This window comes from Theropithecus gelada, chromosome 13, assembly GCF_003255815.1.
Source record: "Theropithecus gelada isolate Dixy chromosome 13, Tgel_1.0, whole genome shotgun sequence".
NCBI lineage: Eukaryota > Metazoa > Chordata > Mammalia > Primates > Cercopithecidae > Theropithecus > Theropithecus gelada.
Window position 1 is genome coordinate 88,904,902 of NC_037681.1, and position 23,435 is coordinate 88,928,336.

The 23,435-nt window shown below is 39.9% G+C and overlaps 1 protein-coding gene across 3 annotated transcripts in view; it reads right to left on the minus strand.

The window, feature by feature from the left end:
- PPP3R1 (protein phosphatase 3 regulatory subunit B, alpha) overlaps positions 1-14,948 on the minus strand; it is a 78,118-nt gene extending 63,170 nt beyond the window's left edge. Inside the window, exon 1 of one of the 3 annotated variants that reach the window (XM_025354144.1) lies at positions 14,745-14,948. In XM_025354144.1, coding sequence (XP_025209929.1) covers positions 14,745-14,804 — 60 coding nt within the window. In that variant the 5' untranslated portion in view covers positions 14,805-14,948. Of the gene's footprint in view, positions 1-9,392; positions 9,595-10,514; positions 10,937-14,744 lie in introns of those variants that run through there. The other 2 variants (XM_025354145.1, XM_025354146.1) reach the window with 2 other exon arrangements.
- Between the last annotated feature and the right edge of the window lie 8,487 nt (positions 14,949-23,435).

Below are 23,435 nucleotides of genomic sequence, written 5' to 3' on the forward strand. Positions count from 1 at the left end.
GGTAATTAGAAGATTACTGACAATGTGGCTGGGCACAATGGCTCATGCCTACAATCCCAGCACTTTGGGAGGCTGAGGCAGGCAGATTACGAGGTCAGGAGCTCGAGACTAGCCTGACCAACATGGTGAAACCCCGTCTCTACTAAAAATACAAAAATTAGCCAGGCATGATGGCACATGCCTGTAATCCCAGCAAAGAGGCTGAAGCAGAAGAATCACATGAACACAGAAGTCGGAGGTTACACTGAACCAAGATTGTGCCACTGCACTCCAGCCTGGCCCACAGAGTAAGACTCCATCTCCAAAAAAAAAAAAAAAGATTACTACTAATGGAAGTAAGTTTCATTGACATGCAGGTGCAAAATCATTGTAGACAAGCAGTATCTAACGGAAATTTCTGCCACAATGGATATGTTCTTTATCTACACTGACACAGTAGCCACTAGCTAAATGTAGCTATTGTGTACTTGTAGATACTGTGAATGAAGAACTGAATTTATACTTTTACTTAACTTTAATTAACTTTAAAATTTAAACCACCAATATAACTAGGGTCTTCTGAATTAAACATCACTGAACTGTGGTGGACTGAAAAACAAGAAATGTGCCGGGCGCGGTGGCTCACGCCTGTAATCCGAGCAATTTGGGAGACTGAGGCAGGCAGATCATGAGGTCAGGAGTTTGAGACTAGCCTGACCAACATGGTGAAAACCCGTCTCTACTAAAAATACAAAAATTAGCCAGGTGTGGTGGCACACGCCTGTAACCCCAGCTACTCAGAGGCTGAGGCAGAGGAATCGCTTGAACCTGGGAGGCTGATGTTGCACTGAGCCAAGATTGTGCCACTGCCCTCCAGCCTAGACAACAGAGCGAGACTCCATCTCAAAAAAAAAAAAAAAAGCAAGAAAAAGAAAAACAAGAAATGTACGAACAGATGTTAACAGTCCAGAAGCAAGGTAAAAGCAGCGTGACTGCCAGAGAGCGAGACAGAGCTGAAGTATTCCTCTGTTTATAAGCTCACTCTTTACTTGAGAAAGAGTATATTAGTAATTTATAATTCATGAAATTCTATTTGTTAGGGAACATAGGTACACCAGGAACAAATATGTAAGTACAGATTTCTCTTATTACCCATTATCACGTGTTTTTCCAGAGATTCCAATTTTTATTAAAGATTGCCTTACAAGATATACTAGACAATGCCAACCTATTGCATGCCTAAAATAGGGACTTGCTTATGGCATTACACTCTGGAGGATATGAAAGAAAAGCATCCCTGAATCTAAACAGATTAAAAATAAAGTACTAGTGGACAGTGCTAGTAAGGGCCAAGGGTAACATCCTTTCTGTAGGCTGCTATGCTTCATTCTATTGTAACTAGGTTTTAAAATGCATACCTAATTCTAACATAAAAATAAAAATGAATACTCTGTGTTTAAAGAGCTGGCCAACGCACCAGTGATTTTACTAACACCACAAAAACAAGTCAGTGTGACATCTCATCTACCGGAATGTTTTTTGGGGATACCAACAGGGCTACCAATGTGGCCCTCTTTTCATTACTTACAAGAAATGTTTAAAAAACAAAACAAAACTCTATGAGGAAGAAAAGTATAGGAATCTATGAATTGTTTAAATTATTAGTGCTAAACTTCAAAAGATTTCCTACAGAAATCTTCAAACATTTTAAATATTTCATAGTATAAGACTATAAAATCCAAAGACAAACACAGGATCACATTTATCAAAATTTTATTCCTGAACCAGACCTATAAATTAGCCAGAATTATACCGTCAACTCACAAACACTGAGGACATACGGGAGTCTATGGAGAAAATTCAGAAAGGGAAGAATAGATGAGGCCTACTGGAGAAAAGGCTTATTTGGAAAGGTAAAAACGAGGAATAAATTTTAATCAGGCTTGAGTTAAAAAAGATGCTTTATCCATTATACTTCAGAGGTCATTTTCTCTTTTAAGAATTTGTTATCCATGTAATGTGTAATAAGATATCAGGTAGAAATAAGTACAAAAAAAGGTTCTAATAAAATGTTATTTTCCCCAGAGTAATTTCTTAAGAACATGGTCATAGTTCAGACCCTCGTTAAAGTAACAACCTCTATCATTATAAAATTGCTACCTAATTAGAATTATCAATTGTTTCTGACTCATTGTTTACATTTCAAATACCATTAAAAACTTTGTAATAAAACTGACTGTAATGAGTAAACTATGAGTTTACTCATAGTTTATAATAAGTAGCATATCATTAAAGCTCTTTTACAATCAATCTTTTAAATAAGAACTAAATTAAAATCCATATGTTGCCACAGGCAGAAAAAAAAAAAGGAAAAAACCCCACACAAAAAACTCTTCTAAGAATATATAAACAAGAAACTTAATATTGGGGGAGGAGTGGCCAGGGAAGACTTACTTTCCATTTTAAATCTTTCAATATTATTTGAATTTTTAAGTGACTATATTAATATAGTGTCTTTAGAACTTTAGAAAAAAAATTAAAATACGGATCTAAAACTGCATGTTTCCCCTTCCATAAAAGCTGAACTCAAAAAATGATTCCTTTTAGACCTATGTAAATTGATCAGAAGAACAAACAAATCTGAGTTACTAAAGCAAAGACTGCCCAAGTATTAAGCTCTTTTTTGGTTAAAACCCCTGTTTTCTAGATTTATTTCCTAGGTCACTGACCCACTGTTGCCTTCTCCTAAGTCCTAGCTACTATTTAGTTATATTTATTTACTCTTTGTTAACTGCCTAACAATCCCCCAAACTGGGTAACACAATCCTCTTCCACAGCCCTCACCCCTCAAAACCACCCCAGTTCCCTGAGCCTCAATGTCATCCTCAGCAAATTAACTTGCCTCAAATTATCCCGAGATACGAAGACGATTTAGGCCACCTGGTATGAACTCCATTATTAAAACGTATCTGTTGCCATGGCCTATTTCTCTTCATTCTGATTTTTTCTCTCTCTTTTAATGTCTATCCTTTCCTTTTACCCTCTTCTTTCTAACTTTTCTAGAGCTCATTCCATTAATTACGCTCTTATAGCTCCCTCTCCTGGCTTTTCTAATTCTCAAGAATATCCACATCTTTCCCTTACCAAAAAAGAACTTACTCCAACTGTAAACCACTGAAGTTAATTATCCTTTGTCTTTCATAAATGTCTCAAAAAAAAAAAAAAAAGGAACTGACACTCATTGCCTTCAATGTCCAATGAGCACCTATTTCCTTAGTCCACTTCACATACTCCTCCTTCAAAGAGTACTTAACATCTACTATATACCAAGTATTTGGAATATAAGAATGAAAAGACAAAGACAAGGCTTCTGCATTCACAGAGTTTACATTCCCCTGCAATCTTGTTTGTCACCTAGGACATGACTGAAGTTATTCTTAAAAATTATCAATATTCCTCTAATGACCAAGTTCATCAGTATTTTTTTAATCTTCATCTTTACATCCAAACAGCTATAACCCTGACTCAAATATTTTACTTCCAGGCCAGGCCTGGTGGTTCACGCCTGTAATCCCAGCACTTTGGGAGGCTGAGGTGGTCAGATTGCTTGAGCTCAGGAGTTTGAGACCAGCCTGGGCAACATGGCAAGACCCTGTCTCTACAAAAAATACAAAAATTAGCTGGCTGTGGTGGTGTGCACCTGTAGTCTCAGCTACCTGGGAGGCTGAGGTGGGAGGATGGCTTAAGCCTGGGAGGCGGAGGCTGCAATGAGCTGAGATCGCACCACTGCACTCCAGCCTGGGCAAAATAGCAAGATCCTGTCTCCAAAAAGAAAAAAAAAATTATTCTGTTTATTTTCCAAGTACATTATCACATTTGTTAAATAATTACAGTATAATGTCTCAAGCCTATCTATCTATCTATCTAAAACCAAGCTCACCTTCTTCTAACACTACTTCTAACCAGCAACTCACTCCTACTTTCCTGGTTTTATTTGTAGTGTGCTACCTTTATATCTAATCACTAGGTTAGGTCATCCTTCATGACTGTTTCCTCATCATCAGTTTCTATTTTCAACTCTGTATTTAAAATGCCTCCATTTTTATTTGCTTTCAAATCCTCATAACTTCATACTTGTAATACTACAAAGCAGTATTCCTTTGTGGAACTCACCTCACCTAGTTTCCACCCTTTCCAAGTCACCCAGCATCTTATTTCCAGATTAATCAATGGTTCCCCAGTGGACCAAACTGAACTCACGGTTAAACCATTTACAACTTAACACATGATTTCCTTTCCAGTCTAAACTCTTATATAACCTACATAATAGTTTTCATCTTTTTCTCCTTCCTTTTCATGTTAAAAGGATGAGAAAAATTCCCCTTCTTGTCTAAGGAGAGTCATATACTCCCTTCTACCCCCTTGGAGACATTAAGTTGTCAATAATCCTGTCTTTTCTCTTTGAAAAGATGCAAAAGATAATCTCTCCCGTTTTACTGACTTTTTCTTTCTTTCTTTTTTTTTTTTTTTTTGAGACGGAGTCTCGCTCTGTCGTCCAGGCTGGAGTGCGCTAGCACAATCTCAGCTCACTGCAACCTCCGCCTCCTGGGTTCAAGTGGTTCTCCTGCCTCAGCCTCCTAAGTAGCTGGGATTACAGGCGCGCGCCACCAAACCCGGCTAATTTTTGTTTTTTTAGTAGAGATGGAGTTTCACCATGTTGGTCAGGCTGGTCTCTAACTCCCAACCTCGTGATCCGCCCACCTCAGCCTCCCAAAGTGCTGAGATTACAGGAGTGAGTCACCGTGGCCCGCTCTTTTTCTTTCAATCCCAAGATAAATCCTTCCTCAACACTAAATTCTCTAGCTTTCATCCTCTCTGCTACTCGAAGTTTTAAAGAGCAATCTAAATTCAATGTCTCACTACATCCAGGCTTCCCTTGCCACCATTACAACAAACTACTGTTGCCCAAGTCATCAAAACCCTCCTATTATCTCCAAAAGACATCTTTAAGTCATCTTTCTTGATCTCTGCAGTATTTATTCACTGCTGACTCCTTCCTCCTTAAAACTCCCTTCAATCTGGCATCATGCTGCTCATTTCCCAACTCTCTTATAGGCTATTCAATGACAAACTTCACAGGTTCCTCGTCCTCTACCTGCATTTTTACGTGTACCATCTTTAGAGTTTACTCTCTTCACTTCTCGTTTTATATTCTCTCTACACAGTATTTCATCCAGTTTCATGGCTTCAAGTACTACCTAACATAAATGCACAGACAATGCTCAAATCTTTATTGCAAGCCCCAGATGTCTCTTCTGAGCACAAGATACAGACAGCCAATTACCTGTTGTCCATAATCACCTAGATAACCCAAGATTAATATTCCCTCCCCACCCCCTGCCCCCCAACACAGTCTTGCTCTGTCACCCAGGCTGCAGCGCAGTCACGCAATCTTGGCTCACCACAACCTCTCCCTCCCAAGCTCAAGCTATCCTCCCACCTCTGCCTCCTGGGTAGCTGGAACTACAGGCGTGTGCTACTTTGCCCGCCTAACTTTGTATTTTTGTCCAGATGGGCTTTCACCATGTTGCCCAGGCTGGTCTGGAACTCCTGAGCCCAAGATTCACCTGCCTCGGACTCCCAAAGTGCTTGGATTGTAGAGATGAGGCACTGTGCCTAGCCAACCGATGTTTCCTTTAAATTCAACATGTGCAAAAATAAAAATCCTCATCACTCCCCCAAAGCCTTCTCCTACATCTCCTAGGAAAATATGCATTTCTAACAAGCTCCCAGATGATACTGATGCTGCTAGTCCAGGATCCACTTCTTGAGAATCACTGTTCAAACACATGTGCCTCCTTCTACCTCCAGGCTATCAAGTTCTTTCTGCTATCTCCTAGGCCATGATATGTACGTAGTAGGCATTGTTAATATTTCACAGCACTCTATCCTATTGAACTTGGAATCTTGCAACATAGCATCCCAAGCACTAATTACCAAATAATAGAAGACTAGAGATGAAACAATAGTCATCCCAGCAAACTGGAAGTTTCTCGAGGACAGGAACAGTATTCCCCATGTAGTCCTAAAACCTAACCTTAACCAAATAGATGCTCAATAAATATTTGCTAGGTGGATAGCATTATCCAAAGCCAGAAACCAAAGCAGAATTCATCACCTCTTTTCTTCCCCATAATCCAATAGTTACCAAGTTCTTTCTTCTACCACCTAAATGTATCTCCTGCAGGGTCCCTACTATTCCCATCTGCATTGTTACTGTATTCTCCCCATCTGCATTGTTACTGTATTCTTTCACGTTCTTCTGTCTCACATAAATTACTGCAATTATTTCTTAATCCCCATGTCTAGATTCATCTATCCTATTATCCACAGGGCCATCAGAATGGTCTCTTTAAAAAAGTAAATGAGACAATGTCATTCTCCTGCTTGAAAACAACTTCCCATTGCTTTCAGGAAAGAAAAGGTTAACTCCTTCATGATATGCAAATCACTCTATGATCTAGTGTCAAACCACCAGACACTACCCTCTTCCTCTCCAGCCACGCTAAACTAATACTTTAGTTCTCTGGATAGCTTGTATAGCTCATGCTTCCATGACTTCTAACAGAAGCTCTCTATGTGATCTGCCCTTCCTCACTGGCTAAATACTCAAAGACTCAGTTCAGACACCTTCTCTTCCAGGAAGCTTTAAGTGACATTCATCCCCAGTGTGGATTAAGCCTCTTCCCATGTACTCTTACAGCATCCCATGTTTAGTTTAATAGCACACAGCACACTGCATAATCACTGTCTTATTTACCCTACTTGATTAATTTCCTTGGAGATAACAATCATGTCTTATGTACATATAGTTAGTGCTAGGTATATTAAGAGACATTTGACTAAACTTTAAATAAACACATTCCTTCCTATTCTCTAAACAGTGGTTCTCAAAGTTCAGCCCACACCACAATCATCTGGAAGACCTATAAAACTTAAGATTGTTGGCTCATCTCCAGAATTTTGGATTCAGTTGTTCCAGGGTGGGGCCTGACAAGTTTCCAAATGATGCTGCTGTTGTTGGTTTGGCAACCATTTTTTAAGAATCAATGCTCCAAATGTACATTGTCTCTTCCTACCTTTAGGATTCAAAGTGCCTTCTTCTAGATGCCTGCAACTCTGCCTACTGCAACCCTAATCTTTTTAGACCCAGCTAGCTCAATTGTCACCTCCTTCATAAAACTTGTCCTAATCCCAGGTGAAAATGATCTTGCTCCTTCCTAAATTTCTATCATGCTTTGTGTGTACTATTCATATGACACTCATCATACGCTAACTTACTTCACAGTTACTGGCATTGTCTTACATTCTCTACTTAAATGAAGGTAGGAAACCTGCCTTAATCATTGCAATATCCTCCACAACAGAGAGCACAATAACCAGTAAACAGCAGACAAAATCTGCAAGTATTTGCTGATAGAAACGAATCCCTGTAGCTTGCCCCAGAGTCCGGGACCATGGTCTGACTTAATCCTCCTGGCCCAAGGTGACTTCCTTATACTGCCTTGCTACCTATAACAGTTGCCTGATCCTTCCATACTTGTCTGTCCCTCTCATTGCTGACTGACCCTTAGTTTCTTTACCTTATACCTTGGGCCATTTTAATTTTCTCATTCACTATGGGACAAAATGAGTGGACAAATTTTCTCAGGACAGATGTGAATTTTAATTCCGCTGGTCATAAGACAGGTTTTTTCCTAAAAAGTGGTCTTTGCCACAGAATCTGAACTAGAATATGTTGTGTAAAACTCTACATACAGTTAGTTATAGACGGCAATAAATTTGTTTTAAGTTCTAGGTGCAGATCATGGAGATGAAAAAAACTTTAAAAGCACAAAGACATGAAAAGGTCTTTGTAAAATTTAAAGCTCTCTTAAGAAACAAAACGTAAAACAACTACCTTTATATTACGTTCATATAAGTATCTAGAACAAAATCCGTATTATCTATTTCAACAAAAACGGATACAAAACACCTGGTTCAGCAGAAATTCCTAGGTCAGTATTTACAGAATTTTTTTTTTAACATATAACCTTCATTCTCCCTCGACGCTTAACAATTTAAAACTCAAGGGTGAAGGGAAGGAAAGACTTTAACTTTCAGAAAACAAAAGGCACCAACTAAATACCTGTCAGAAAAGATCCTTGAGAGTTCAATTAAATCTTATAAGCCTTTTTACTTTCTTCGTACTTGAATTAACTAGTGATATTTCATAAATACTGTAAATGCTGTTGACAAAATGTAAATAATAGTAAGAGTTCTAACAGATTTTTCCAAAGGGTGTGAAAGTTTTCAGAATTGCATGTTCAATTAACCAGAAAAATTAACCAGATCATTCCAAAGCCTGATTTACTTGGGTTAATCGACATCCCATATGGCAAAGTTGAGTTACGAGTATGGTCTTGATACTTTCAAACCAGTACTGTATTCAACAGACCAAAATAACCCTAAAGTTGGAAAGCCACTGCCAACATTACGTAGGTTCTGAAATGGTATTGGGAGGACGAAAGAGGGGGGGAAAAAAAAAAAAGAAAAAACCAACAGTTGAATTAGGAAATAAACACTGAAAAGGGAGCTGTTAAGAAAAGGAACATATTGACCTGGCAGGAAACAATATCGTTTGATACATCGTAAAATATTTTAAAAGACAAGAAAACAGAGTAACAGGAAAATAAGAAATTTAAGAGCTAAAGGAGAATTTCCCAAATTCAGTCTGTTGTTCAAAAAACAGAGGAAGGGGTGCACTGCAAGAGAGTTACTATTTGGAAACCATATCACTTCGCTACATAATACATAAACAACAAAAGGCTAGATCATTGTTCCTCAAATGTGTTGTTTATAAACCTAAGTAAAAACACTCCCTGCAATGAACAAAGATCTTCAAGATTCTGACCTTCAAGTAAAGTATGTGCATAAGGAAATTCTATTAAAGCACTGAAATGTAATTTTTCACTTCAAAAGACTATGCCAACAAAAAGATTATACGATGAATGGCTATGATCTTCCTAAAGTGTTTTGTGACTTTCAGGTGCCAAAGTTGCCTCTCAGAGCTGCCTCGAAAGTTGGCAGGGGAAAACTTTCTCTACACATCAAAATCGGCAATCATTTAAGTCTGCTTCAATCTGGGTTTTAAGTGCACCAGTGAGCACTTACTCATTTGCCCTATATTTTAAATAAAAGCTGAATTACCTGAACATTCTACTTTCACTTTCTTCCCTATCACCACCAAATCGATTTTAAGTTGTAAGCAACAGCATTTCTCCCTTCAGTAATTCACCACATATACTGAAGCACTTAAATTCTACATACAGGGTGGGATACCACACAGTGAAGAGATGCAAGAAATTACCCACCGTCAACCAGTTTAAGTCTTCTGACAACTGTTCAAAGACTTTTAGAGAAAGCCTAACAACTGAATCACATGATGGAGTATCTGATATACACGGAATAGCACTCTGAACTTTCCCTACTGTGTATACAACTCTTGATTACAAAGAGGAAGCTAACGACAAGGGCTTCCCCGAGCGAAAGAACCGGTAAGGTAACAGGCTAAAAGGGCGTCGTTGATTTCTTGGCTACAGCGACAGAGACGGGAGACACACCCCTAGCGTCGGTCTGAAACACTACAGCAGCGAATTCTACCTAGGGATTAATGTGAGGGTAAGGAAAGACAAATTTAAATCGCCATGATTCAAAAACAACCACTCCGAGAGAGACACGCGAAGGTAGCAAAGAAAATGAAAAAACCCTTGGTAGTAAGGAAAGCACGAAAAAGTAAGCGTCCCCATTTCTCTCAGACCAAGTTCGCGTATGTTTTCGTGAACACCTTGGATCTTTCCGGTTCGCCAGGGCAGCGAGGAAAGCAGCAACGAAAGGAAACCCCGCAAGGCTGCGCACGGCAGCTAAACCGACGCTCGCAGGAGAGGAGAAGTGAGTGGCAGGGTTCCCTGCCAAGACTCTCTGCTGGGAAATAGGGAGTGAGTGGGAGAAGCAGCAGCTCTGGAGAGAAAGTGGGTCTTATGTAAAGCGCCATTTGCCACATATTGTTATTCTCATAGGATTTCAGAATACCCTCGAACTTGAAAAACAGAGTGAGCGTGGGGGGGGGGCTCCACGTGGAGGAGGGTCGCGAGAAGGGGAGCGCGCCGGGATGATGGCCGGGGGTGCCAGCGGGGGTCGATGCCCGGCGGGAACGGCGCCGCGGGGGTGGGGCGACGGCGGGGCGGCGGCCGGGCGGCGGAGGGGCGCCCCGCAGAGGCCGGGGGCGGGCGCGGGGGACCCGCCGCCGTCCTGTCAACAGCCGCCCCGCCGCCCTCGCGGGCTAACCCGCAACCGCCGCGGGACCCGCCGGGCCTGGGTCTCTGGAATTTTCCACGGGGGACAGCCGACCAGGGGCGTAGGGGCTCGCCCCCGCACCCGACCCGGACGGCGGCAGTAGGGGGAGGGATGGTGCATCGAGGAAGCCAAGGTCTCACCATTTTGCTCGGCGGGTCGGCGGCTCGCTGGCTTGGAGAAGTGTCGCGCTCAGGCGGGCTCGCAGGAAGCGGCGGCGGCGGCCCAGCTGCGGCCCTCGGGTCGCCGGCGGGGAGGGGGCGCGCGTGGGGGAGGGGAGGCGGCGCCGCGGGGCCCGCGCCGGCCGGGTGATTGGGCACGCGACGGAGCGGGCAGGGCAGAGGGAAATAAATTAAGGTCGAGATTCAGAGCCGGAGAGCGCTGGAGGAGCAGCGGCGAGAGGCAGGAGAGGCAGAGAGGAAGAAAGGAGGGGGAGAAGGGGCGAAGAGGGCCAGGAGACTCGGGGGCTGCAGCCTCGCGCTCGCGCCGGAGCCGTGACGGACTCACTGCAGTGGCTCGCGCTGACCCGCAACCTCAAGGCACGAAAAAGGGGGAGGGTGGAGAGGGAGGGGAGAGCGGAGCGCTGCAGCGCGCGGGGCGGAGGCGGGGGCGCGCGCGGGCCGGCGGCGGGGGCGGGGCTTCCGCGAGCGCCGCACATCCGGGAACCCGCGCGCCCCGCTCGGCGGCGGCTGCCGCGGCGCTCTGGCAAGCTCTGGTTGGGGAACGCTGCGCGCGCGGACCACGTTCGCCCCTCAGCCGGCCGTCCCATGCGTGCAGGGTGGGGGGAAGACCAGGGGCGGGGGCGCGGACGTCGGTGACGTCGTGTGGCGGAGCCCTTCCTGTCATGTGGCTGGAGGCGGGCGGGGAAGAAGGCAAGGCTGGGAGGGGAAGGAGGAAATGCGAGGGTTCCCGGGAGGGAGGAAGCGCTAGGGGTGCGCGAGTGCTAGCGAAAGGGGGAGTTGGGCCCTGGATTGGAAGCCTTGCGGGAGAGGAGGAGCAGAGGAACAGTCTTAGTGTGTCAGAACCACCCGGATGCCGCACCAAAAAAAAAACAGGAAAAATCCAAGTCCTGCGAGAGGCAGTCAAAGGTATCTGTGTATCCGTGTACCGACTTGGATCCACTACAGAATTGCACGGCCCCTCAGGACTGCTGTCACCCCGGTGCAGCACCCGCAGGCCCATCTGTAATATGATTTGGCAGAGTCAGGAACCAGGTTGCAAAGACAGGGAAGCGAGCCAAAGCTGGCCGCAGCTCGAGGCATGGGGAAAACCTGGACAAACGAGGAGAAGAGATACTTCCCACTCGCAGAAAGACTTTCCACCCAGCTCTGCATTCCCATAAACCGTCCAGACTCCCCTTTGGCGGAGTCCATCGGTCTTTGTTTAAAAAAAAAAAAAAAAATAGATTGCCCGCTTATCCTTTTAGTAGAGCTGTATCCACTCTTGTGGCGATTATCTTCCCAGAAAATTCAGATTACAATAGGAAATTGCATCGAGAAAAACATAAGGAGGAAATTTATGTTTGAGAGAAGAAATAAAGCTGTCAGGGGAGGTGTGATGAGGATAACCAAGAAAACATTTTGCAACTATTTTAACTAGTTACTCCTTTTCAAGCCTTGATAATCGCGCACGCTGTGTGTTTGAGAGTGTGTGTGTGTGAGAGAGAGAGAGAGGATGTTTTCTGAGTGATCGGAAACTCCTTATTGATAAACCCTTTGAGTCGTTTTATAAAAAGCCATTGTGTTTAAAAAAAAAAAAGTCTTAATGCTCCTTATGTGAGAACTTTATTCTTTTTCTGTGCTCATTATTTTTCCATATGATGAGCATGCATTTTTTCTAATAAACGCTCAGCGATGTGCCCTAGGAGTAAATGGTGCCTCTCTCTCTCCCCCGCCCCCACCCGCCCCTCCATGCCTCCCCTCCCCCCTTCAGAAGCTACTTTGCTGCTTTGTCAGGATGAATAAGGAAAAGAACTTAGACATAGCAAGCTATGTCACACAGTGAATGTATCAAGGAAAGGCCAAGAAGGGACACTTTCTTCCACTTTCTTCAACATATTTGATTTAAATATGTTGCTATTTGGTACCAATATATTACAGAACAAGAAAAAGTCCCTAAGCTATATGTGTAACGTTTTCTAGGTATACTATTTAAAATTAGTTTTTTTATCATAAAAAGAAGTGCTTTTTAAGAAAAAGTACTATATGCAAAATTCTTCCTCTCTCAACTACATTTGTTTGTGTCCCTTGGACATTTTCAGTGAAAATCAAATTATTTTAACTAAGGGGTATGTATTAAGAAGGAATTCAAACTATTTGGAATACAGTGGATTTAAAACAACCCATAATTTCGTTGTGTTGGAGGCAATTTATACTAGTCCGAATCCAGTAAGGTAAGTAAATCCAAAAGGCACCTTTAATAGATTTTTCCTCAAAACGCTGGGGGGAAAAAGTATGATAAGCAGTCATTCTCCTTTTTGTGTCTTTCCATTAAATTTTGGTGTAAAGCTTGGTATAAGTGGGAACAGGTACCAAATAGTCCTGCAGAAGCATACTTATTTTTAAATATGTATGTATCAAATAGCCCTGCTAAAAGCATACATGTTTTTAAATAAGTAGATAAATGTATAGGTAATGGACATATCTTTGTGGCTTATTTTTCCTAGAAAATTTAACAAGCTTTTAGATGATTATCAGAAAGAATTACATCATATAAATTAAAGGGAGAAACACTTAAGACAGGGATGCCAGTTACAAGAATTAGTAACAGGTAGGCATGAGGTGATAAAGGATACCAATGGCAGAGGAAAGGAAAGGCGAATATGAACAACTTGAAGCAAAAATGGACTGGCTATGCAACATAGTAGATGTGTGGAATAGGGAGAAATAAAAGGTGACCAGTTTTCGTTTTGATGATAGGAAATAGTGTTACCATTAAGAGAAATGGAGAAGTCCAAAGTTTGGCTATTGAGTGAAAAGAGATGAGTTTAGATTTAAAGATTCAAAGTTTTAGTTGCTGATGAGCTATGCCAGTGGAAGCACCCAAATAGAAGCTGAAAGTGCAGGTTAGAAAGGAATAGAGATATGGGAATCAACTGTAAAACAGATTAAAATGAAATCTTCAAAGTTTTCCTTATTTAATTAGTGATAGGAGAAAGAAGAGACCCAGAGATAATAATAAAGCTGCTAGGTAGAAAAAAAATTAAAGGAAAAGAGTTTTAAGAAACAGGGTAGACCAGGTAAAGTGGATTACGCCTGTAATCCCAGCACTTTGGGAGGCCAAGGTGAGTGGATCACCTGAGGTCAGGAGTTCGAGATCAGCCTGGCCAAACTGGTTAAACACTGTCTCTACTAAAAATACAAAAATTAGCTGGGTGTTTTAGCATGTACCTGTAATCCCAGCTACTTGGGAGGCTGAGGCAGGAGAATCGCTTTAACCTGGGAGATGGAGGTTGCAGTGAGCCAAGATCGCACCACCATTGCAGCCTGGGCAACAGAGCAAAGACTGGGCAAAGACTGTCTCAAAAAAAAAAAAAAAAAAAAAAAAAGAGGGTAATATTTACAGTCATGTTTGACCATAGGCAGCCAGCCTCAGGCTTCTGTGTCTCCACAATTACCATTAGGAAGTTAGAAATGTCACAGGATATTATTTCCTCCGTAGACCTTTAAGATAATAGTGACATCCAGAAGGTTGCCTTACTCTTAAAGGACTGATCACTGCCATTAATTCATATATAATATTTAAGGGTTGCAGGAGAAACAAATTACCTTTTCTGTAGTTGTCTAAGGTATTCTTTACAGCATTACTCCCCAAATGGCCACTTTTAGTAATGATTATACTTACTAACATCAACTAGAAACTATGTTTGATTTTTCTACTCTTGTACATAGGAAGAAAATGCCAATTAAAAATAAAAGTCAGTTAAAACCACTTGAAGCCAGGCGCAGTGGCTCACACCTGTAATCCCAGCACTTTGGGAGGCCAAAGCGGGCGATTCACGAGGTCAGGAAATGGAGACCATCCTGGCTAACACGGTGAAACCCCATCTCTACTAAAAATACAAAAATTAGCCGGGCGTGGTGGCAGTCACCTGTAGTCCCAGCTACTCGAGAGGCTGATGCAGGAGAATGGCGTGAACCCTGGAGGGGGAGCTTGCAGTGAGCCAATATCACGCCACTGCACTCCAGCCTGGGCGACAGAGCGAGACTTCGTCTCAACAAACAAACAAACAAACAAAAACAAACAAAAAAAACCCACTTGAAAGCAATGTCTGTTCCTTTTTAAAATGGCAAGTTGGAGGAAACTTCAGCCTCTCCTCTTAGATAAAATGCATGCCCCAGGTTAAGAATTCCAGGTATAAGAATACTTTGTACCTTTTTGCCACATAGTTCCATACCACAAGGTTTCCTTCTCAGTGGACACTGAGATTGCATAGGGAATAGATCACCTTCCTTCCAGAATTCTTTTTTGTAGTGAGGTGAACACGGGGATGTAAGCTAGCCCTCTGCTCCAGGGTGTGGTTGAGAAAGGGTTCCCAGGCACCTGAGATGCCAAGAGAAGTGGGTCATTCCCTTCCTGTTAAGCAGCAGAGGTTTTTGCCAAGGATCTAAATTCCATCTTGGAAACTCATTTCTCCATAGAAACCATTTCACAAAGAGTTCTATAAACAATGGCCTTCCTGCAGAAAGCCTACTTAAATTATAATGTAGCTGAAATTCTGTATATTTGCTACTAAAAGTTCAATAGTAGAAAATAATACTCTTAAATATATGTATCTTTTTGAATTAATGCATCTGGGAAAAAAATGTATTCCAAGTACTAGATGGGTTTTTTTCTTTAATCGTAAATATAACTACTTTTAAAATTATGGACTGTATGCAACTTTTCCAATTCCTACAAGAGAATTAAGAATATTGAATTTGTTCAAAATTAAGCCTTCTATCACTTACTTTTTAGATGAAATACAAATTAGGACAGTTTTTAAATTAGTTTCCTAATAAAAAAATTATATGGTAAATTAGTTACATAAGTTGTTTCTATACTATGCACTGGAACAAAAAGAAAAGGAAAGAAAAATACTTCATAAGATTTATTCCTAAACCTCTTGCATTCACATCTAATTTTGTGTGTTAGAAGAAAAGTCCACGGTGTTTTTAAACACGGTTTGTTAACACTCTTTACATAATGAGCTTTATTCTTTTTCTATGCTAATTATTTTTTCATATATAAGTACATAAAAGTTGGGTAATTATCTACATAAAAATCTACATAAAAAAGAAAGAGAGGACAGAAATCAGAGAGTTTAAACAGTATAGACCTGGGTTAAGGCAGAACTAAAGGGAGCACCTACATTTGAGTGGCAGAAGGAAAAAGAAGTGATAGGAAAGATGACAAACAAACCAGGGGTCAGAAGACCCAGTAAAGATACACTGGAAGCTGAAAGGGAGGAATTCAAGATCAAAGGTTGATCAACATCATCTAGTGGCTAGGGGAGTCCAGCAGTGTGGTCAGAGAGGACCAAGACAGATGGAGGTGTCCATTGAGGTGTACTAGATTATGTCATGATGTTGTTTATCTGAATTAAAAGTCTGTCTCATTTATTTGGTCTTTATCACATAAAAGTGAATACCAAGAAAAAGCCTGGTTATTTGGACTTTGATAGGATTTCCATTTTACTAGTTTAGTAAGAGTACTTTATACCATCTTCTTAAACATAACAGAAAATATGATGTAAATGTAAAACAAAACTATTATGGCACTGGAGAATACCTATCTGTCATACTTGTTGACCCACTAATGCATGTATGCACTCAAAACTATCTGCATGCTTAGCTCCACACATGAATCAGTGACTGGAGTAAGACCCTAGTTCTAATCTCACTTCTGGTTCCAGGCCATTCCTGTGTGAATTTTGGATAGTCATCTAGCCTAAGTTGCCTAATGTGATAGTCAATAGCCACTTTTAGCTATTTAGGTTTACATTAATTTAAATGAATAAAAATTCAGTTCTGTCTTGTTAACTACATTTCAAGTGCTCAATAGCTGCATACCTAGTGGCTACGGTATTGGACATTGCAGAAAGTTCTATTGGGCAGTACTCATGTAAGTTCTTTGCCTCAAAGTGTTCACCACCAACCACTAATGTAATGCTTGTTTATTACAAAGATAGGAACGTTTCCAATATAATGCGTTAATTTAAACTACCTTAAGTACTCTTAACAATTTGAACAAACATGCAATTAAAACCCGTTTGGGGAAAAAAAAAAAAAAAGAGGGCCAGGCACGGTGGCTCACACCTGTAATCCCAGCACTTTGGGAGGCCAAGGTGGGCGGATCACGAGGTCAGGAGTTCCAGACCAGCCTGACCAACATGGTGAAACCCCGTCTCTACTAAAAATACAAAAATTAGCCAGGCATGGTGGTGCGTGCCTGTAATCCCAGCTACTCAGGAAGCTGAGGCAGGAGAATCGCTTGAACCTGGGAGGCGGAGGTTGCAGTGAGTTGATACCACACCACTGCACTCCCGTCTGAGTGCAACTGAGGGCAACAGCAAGACTCCATCTCAAAAAAAAAAAAAAAGAAAAATATATTCAAGCAAATGAAAACATACTAATATCAGAAAATATATATTAGATGTTTTATATATGAGAGACTGAAGACAAATGTTAAAGAATATTATCAGTACTTTTACCAAAACGCATATATTCTTTATTAAAATGTGTCAGTTAAACAATATATTACAATGTAAAAAGATATTTTGCAACAAATGTAATAGAAAAATTTTAATTTATAAAAATATTTTAGCAACTGCATAAAATTAATAGTTAATTTACTTCAGAAATTTTACTTTGTTTTCATGAAAGATTTTTATTTTTCCCTATAATCCAATTTTCACATTTTACCCACAGCCTTAAGATAGATTTCAAGTAGCAATCAGAACACTATAGAAAAATTTTTAATGGCCAGGCATGGTGGCTCACACCTATAATCCCAGCACTTTGGGAGGCCAAAGTGGGTAGATCATGAGGTCAGGAGATTGAGACCATCCTGGCCCACATGGTGAAACCCTGTCTCCACTAAAATACAAAAAATTAGCCAGGTGTGGTGGCGCACACCTGTAGTCCCAGCTACTTGGGAGGCTGAGGCAGGGGAATTGCTAGAACCCGGGAGGCAGAGGTTGCAGTGAGCCAAGATCGCACCAACGCACTCCAGCCTGGTGACAGAGCAAGACTCCATCTCAAAAAAAAAAAAGAAAAAGAAAAAAGAAAAATTTTAAAATGCAGAGGGCATGTGGTAAGGGATATTTGGGTCACCTCACAACAATTCTTAAGAGATCTTTAATAAAGGATTAGGATTTCAGTTGTTTATTCTATCTAAAAATATAAAAATAGCATTTCTTAGTACTGAATCAGGACTTTGTGCATGAACATACTGAATCCAGTTCTTTCGATTGTCAAAATTTTTCTCAGGGAACTTTGATGGTAGACTGTGGCTTCCAAAGAAAAAATAAGAGTACAAGCTATTTTTGGAAGGAAAGAAAATGAGTTCTTTGACTTCTTTGGAAGTCAAAGAAGATTGGTTTGGTGTAGAATATTCATTCATTAGCTTAACTCATCTGATACTTGAAAAGGTATATACTCCAGGATCAGGCTGACCAGTAGAAAAGGGAATGTTATTTTCAAACTATAACTCACATGTACTAGGGATTAATTGGTTTTGGATGGCAGACCTCAAAAGTCCCCACTGACTCGTCTTGGGAATAAGGAGCCAATGCCACTGCAGTGCCATTCAGTTGTGAGTAAACAATGATGAGAACATAACTTAGGGTGGCATTTTCTAGGTGGGGATGTATACAGAGCAGGGGACACTGAGGCCATATATTAGGCATTAGTAATATATGTCTTTGTAGGACATGTCTTTGCATGTCCTTTACTTCTGTTGTTTCCACTAGAAGAAAGTACTCTGAACATTGTGCTATTGTTTTTGAGTAAGCCTGTTTCTCTTTCGCCTGACTCTGGGCACTGCGTAATTGTTTAGTGGCATAAATGGAATAGCTTAATTCTGAAATATCCTTAGGGGAAACAGTATTGGATCATTAACGTGGTTATTATAGAAGATGTTTTAAATATGGAAAAGGGTAAAGAAAGGAAAACCGTCTGTAATCGTAACACCATAATCATTATTTATATTTGGATGTATAGTCAATCATATATATATATAATGTATAGCGATGTATTTATTGGTGATATACTGTTTTATTAAATGCTTTTCCACTTAATATTTGGGGAATGTTCCTTACATCTTTCAATATTCTTTATGAATATTTTTGATTTTATATATCCAATTATATTAGTATATGCCTTAATTTATTTAACAAATCCCTTATAAATTTTGATTTTGGTTGTTTTCAGTTTTTTTCTGTTATAGACAATGATATGTTTATCTTTGACAAGGTCCCACTTTGTGGCCAGGCTGGAGTGCACTGACACAATTGCAGCTCACTGCAGCCTCAGCTTCCTGAGCTCAAGCAGTGCTCCCTCCTTAGCCTCACAAGTAGCTGGGACCGCAGGTGCATGCCACCATACCCGGCTAACTTTTGTATTTTTTTTGTAGAGAGGGGGTTTTGCCATGTTGCCCAGGCTGGTCCCAAACTCCTGAGCTCAAGAAATCAGCCTTCCTCAGCCTCCTAAAGTTCTGGGGCTATAGGTGTGGGCCACTGCACCCAGCCAGGCATAAAGATTTTTTAAAGTTTGTGCCCCCGTAAATTTGTACACCCATATAGGCTGAATAATAGCAGTACTAATATATAACCCAAATATTACCATCTTTAACCTAATTATTTATTTTATTCTTACAACTACTGCATTCCTAGCACTCAACCTGAATTCAGGCACCACAGCCCTATTACTATCCCGTGCCTGAAACAAACTGACATGACTAATATCCATAATTTTATCAATTTTATTATCCCTAGCAGAATCCCCATTAACAGGATTCTTGCCTAAATGAATTATCCAAGAATTTACAAAAAACAAGAAGCACCCATTTTCCCACAACTATACAAACTAAATATTGGTATTTCCTTTAAATGTAGGCTTTTAAACAAGTGGCATCTCATCTGAATTTGCATTTCTTGGTTTTATGGTAATATTGAACAGTTTTCCAAAGTTTTGACCTTTTACATCAACCACTAAGAATATATCCCTGTGACTTACCTGTTCAGTGCCCACTTTTCTTGGGGAAATTTGTCTATACATTTTGTATATGAAGGATATGATCCCCATACATTTGTTAGGATGATTCTGCCGAGTTTGTAGTTTGACTTTTGATTCCATTTGTGGCATTTTTGAAGTTTATTTTTCATCCTGTGTATGGGAGAAAATACAACACATGGATGACAACTAAAAAGCTCATATCCTTAATATATAGGTATCCTAGTTAATTAAGAACTATTTTTTTCTTATTATTAATCTATGACTTCTATGCTGAAAATTGCATGTGTATATATTCAATGACTAGACTTGAAGGCAAAATAGTAAATTAATGAAAACTTTTACTTACAGAACATGGGTTAATTCTTACTTGACATTGCCTACTTTATCTACTATTGAATAATTAATCTGATTCATCAAAAACTTCATTTTTACCTTAAAAATAAGCAAAACTAATTTATCAATTATTTTTTCAATGAAGGGTCAAATGAAGTATGCAAATACTACATTAAGGCCACATAATGAGCTACCCATACAACTGACAAATGACGTCTTCAGAGGTTTTTTTAAAAACAATTGAAGATAATATGGTCTGAAAATGTCATATGATATAGGGTCAACTGCATGTGTTATTTTGTTATAATTTGTATCAATAACACACATAAACCACAAATGCATTGGTTATAAAATGTTTATATGTCATATACATTGCTTTACAGCGTTTCTCTGTCCAAGCACATACACCATTCTAAAAATTATGCAAAATTTTTTTGGGAGGCTGAGGCGAGTGGATCATGAGGTCAGGAGATCGAGACCATCCGGCCTAACATGGTGAAAACCCATCTCTACCAAAAATACAAAAAATTAGCCAGGCATGGTGGCAGGCACCTGTAGCCCCAGCTACTCGGGAGACTGAGGCAGGAGAATGGCATGAACCCGGGAGGCGGAGCTTGCAGTGAGCCAAGATCGCGCCACTGCACTCCAGCCTGGGTGACAGAGCGAGACTCCATCTGAAAATGAAGAAAAAATTATGCAAAATTTTATATTATGTTGTTCTTTCTCTCCATGGTACCCTAAGTAAAACAATTGACAGAAAATAAAACCAGCCACTCATTTGTACCTAAAGTTAACTGCAATGTTGTTCCTCTATATCTGTGTTCTATGAATGTAATGGAAGGATTTGCTTCAACAAAAGTAATATCATAACTAGATATAGTTACAAGTCTGATTTAAATTCTAAGTAGTTAATTCCTTCTGTTTTCCTGGTAGAACAGATTCTTCCTTGTGCAATATTCTAAATTAGAAATATCTTTTATAAGAAAGAATTGACTGCTTATATCAGTTCTCTTTGTAATAATTAAACTTGTCATATACATTTGTTTTTTATTTTAGGGCAAACTTGTTGGAACCAAACTCAAAATATTCACTAGCACATTATCTACAATGCTGTTCTTCCAGGAAAATAAGAGTAATCAAAAAGGTATATTTTGAAGAAATGTAGTTGTAGAAATAAATACATATGATATAATTTCTGCATATATGATATTGTAAATTGTTAAGGTATAGTAAATGAGCCATGCCTCCTTGTTCAAAATTATATCACGAAAATTAATCAGTGTGCTTTAAAAAATAGTCTACTCTTTTGAAAAGAATTTATAACTTTGTATAAGATACATACAATTTATAATACTGTAAGTAGAACTTATTTTTGCATAAATGGCAAATTGCACTAGTGCTAAAATTCTCAAGGTCAGAGGTGAAAATTGCACTGTAAATGCATTTTGTGCATTTTATCAGAATGAGGAAGTTGGTTGCATTTCTAAGAAAATATTTAAAAGTGTGTATTTTTGAATAAAAATGAAATGTTTGGTAAATGAGTTTTTTTTTTCAGTGAATCCTACATGTTCTTTGATTTTTAAAGAGCATGTTCATTTCCTCACAAAATCAAAAAGTTCTGTTAACCACTCAAGTGACAAATCTGAAGGAAGAGAGGCATTAACATGTAAACAAATTACCTATATTAAAAAAAAGTAGAGTTTCAGGGCCCATTCCACTTTAGGCACAAATTTTGTCAATGGTGATTTTGCTTAGTTTCAATTTGTTTTTCCCATTATATATTAAAATTGCTGCTCATTTTAGTTCCAAGACATCACTATAGTCATTAGTTACCCTGCCTAAGAAGAAAAGATTCTTTCTTTTACTATAAATCAGTGTCTTTACGATTAGCAGGGCCCTGTGTCTTTTCCCATTGTCAGCATCTGTATAAGGGTGGTTTGCCAAGAAAAAAAAAGACTTTTCAAAAAACAATGGGGAATAGTGAAGTGTGAAGAATGAAGAAGCAATAGAGCCTCCAGCATAACGATTACAATCAGGTCCTTCCAGAAACTCATGCTGGAGCTGTATGCTTTCTGGCCGTCATCCCTCCTTTCTTGCCTACACTAATCTCAAATTCTGAGCTTTGAAATCCCCACCCTACACCTGTTTCCAACCCAGTCTTCTATCCTTGCTTCTTTTTATGAGATCCTATAAAGCACTGAAATTAGCAATTATAGTGGATCAACCCAAGAGCCAGAGGATGGTTTTATTTGCAGAAAGCAGGTAACAGAAAGCACTTTAAAATTGATTGTGCTGTCTACAATGTTGTGTAAACATTTGGTATGACTGAACAGAACCTCCCCTGTTAGGTAATTGGATAAATTACAAAGTAAGAGTACTGCCCACTGTGATATTTTGTAATCTGCTTTTCGTTTAAAAAACTGATGTTATAGAAAAAAGACCTTTCTTCTAACTTAGAAACATTAGACCCTATGGTCCTTCTTTAAATGTGATTACATTTCCTATTTTTAATCTTTTTTTTTTTTTTTTTTTTTGCGACAGGGTCTCACTCTGTCACCCTGGCTGGAGTGCAATGGTACAATCTCGGCTCACTGCAACCTCCACCTCCCAGGTTCAAGTGATTCTCGTGCCTCAGCCTCCCCAGTAGGTGAGATTACAGGTGCGTGCCACCACACCTGGCTAATTTATGTAATTTTAGTAGAGACATGGTTTCACCATGTTGGCCAGAATGGTCTTGAACTTCTGATCTCAAGTGATCTGCCTGCCTCAGCCTCCCAAAGTGCTGAGATTACAGGTATGAGCCACCACACCCAGCTTATTTTTATCTAAGTTACACAGCAACACAAGAAACTCTTCTTAATGGTATATCATAAAGAGAGATTGCATAAAATGAAACACTGCATAATGGTATTCATTTTAAATTAAATCTAAATATATAAATATCCAAGCTCTAATTAGTAATGGATATTCTTAGTGTACAATAAAACTGCATTAATCTGGACACCAAAGATGTTGAATCATTTGCCTTTAGCAGATGCTTTGAGAAAAAGATTGGTCTTTGGAGACCTAAACAAAAAGATCCTGGTGTTCAAAGGATGTGTTTAAGAATAAGGATTTATGAAGTTGAGGTCATGAGAGGAGTCTCAGAAGACTCAAATCAAGGAGTGGTAGAGATGGGCATGTTCTTATAATAGAGTAACTTAGGCATTGGCTTAAAAAGATCTACAGGATGTTTAGACAGTGATGGGTAGGCAGGTTAGACACTATGAACACTGAGTTTAAGAACTTTGAACCACAACAGCATACTCCAGGACCCAATATTGGTGGAGAAGCATTGAGAGATCTGAGCCTGGCTGGTTAGCGTGGAACGAAGAATCACAGGTATGGCTGGAAGAGCGTGGGAATAAGTATTCATAGTTTATAAAGACACAATTTTAAGCACTTTGAAGCCTCTACCATGTACTATTTTTAAGTCTTCTCAGTTGACTGAGTCTAAGAAGAGTGGAGATTAAGTGC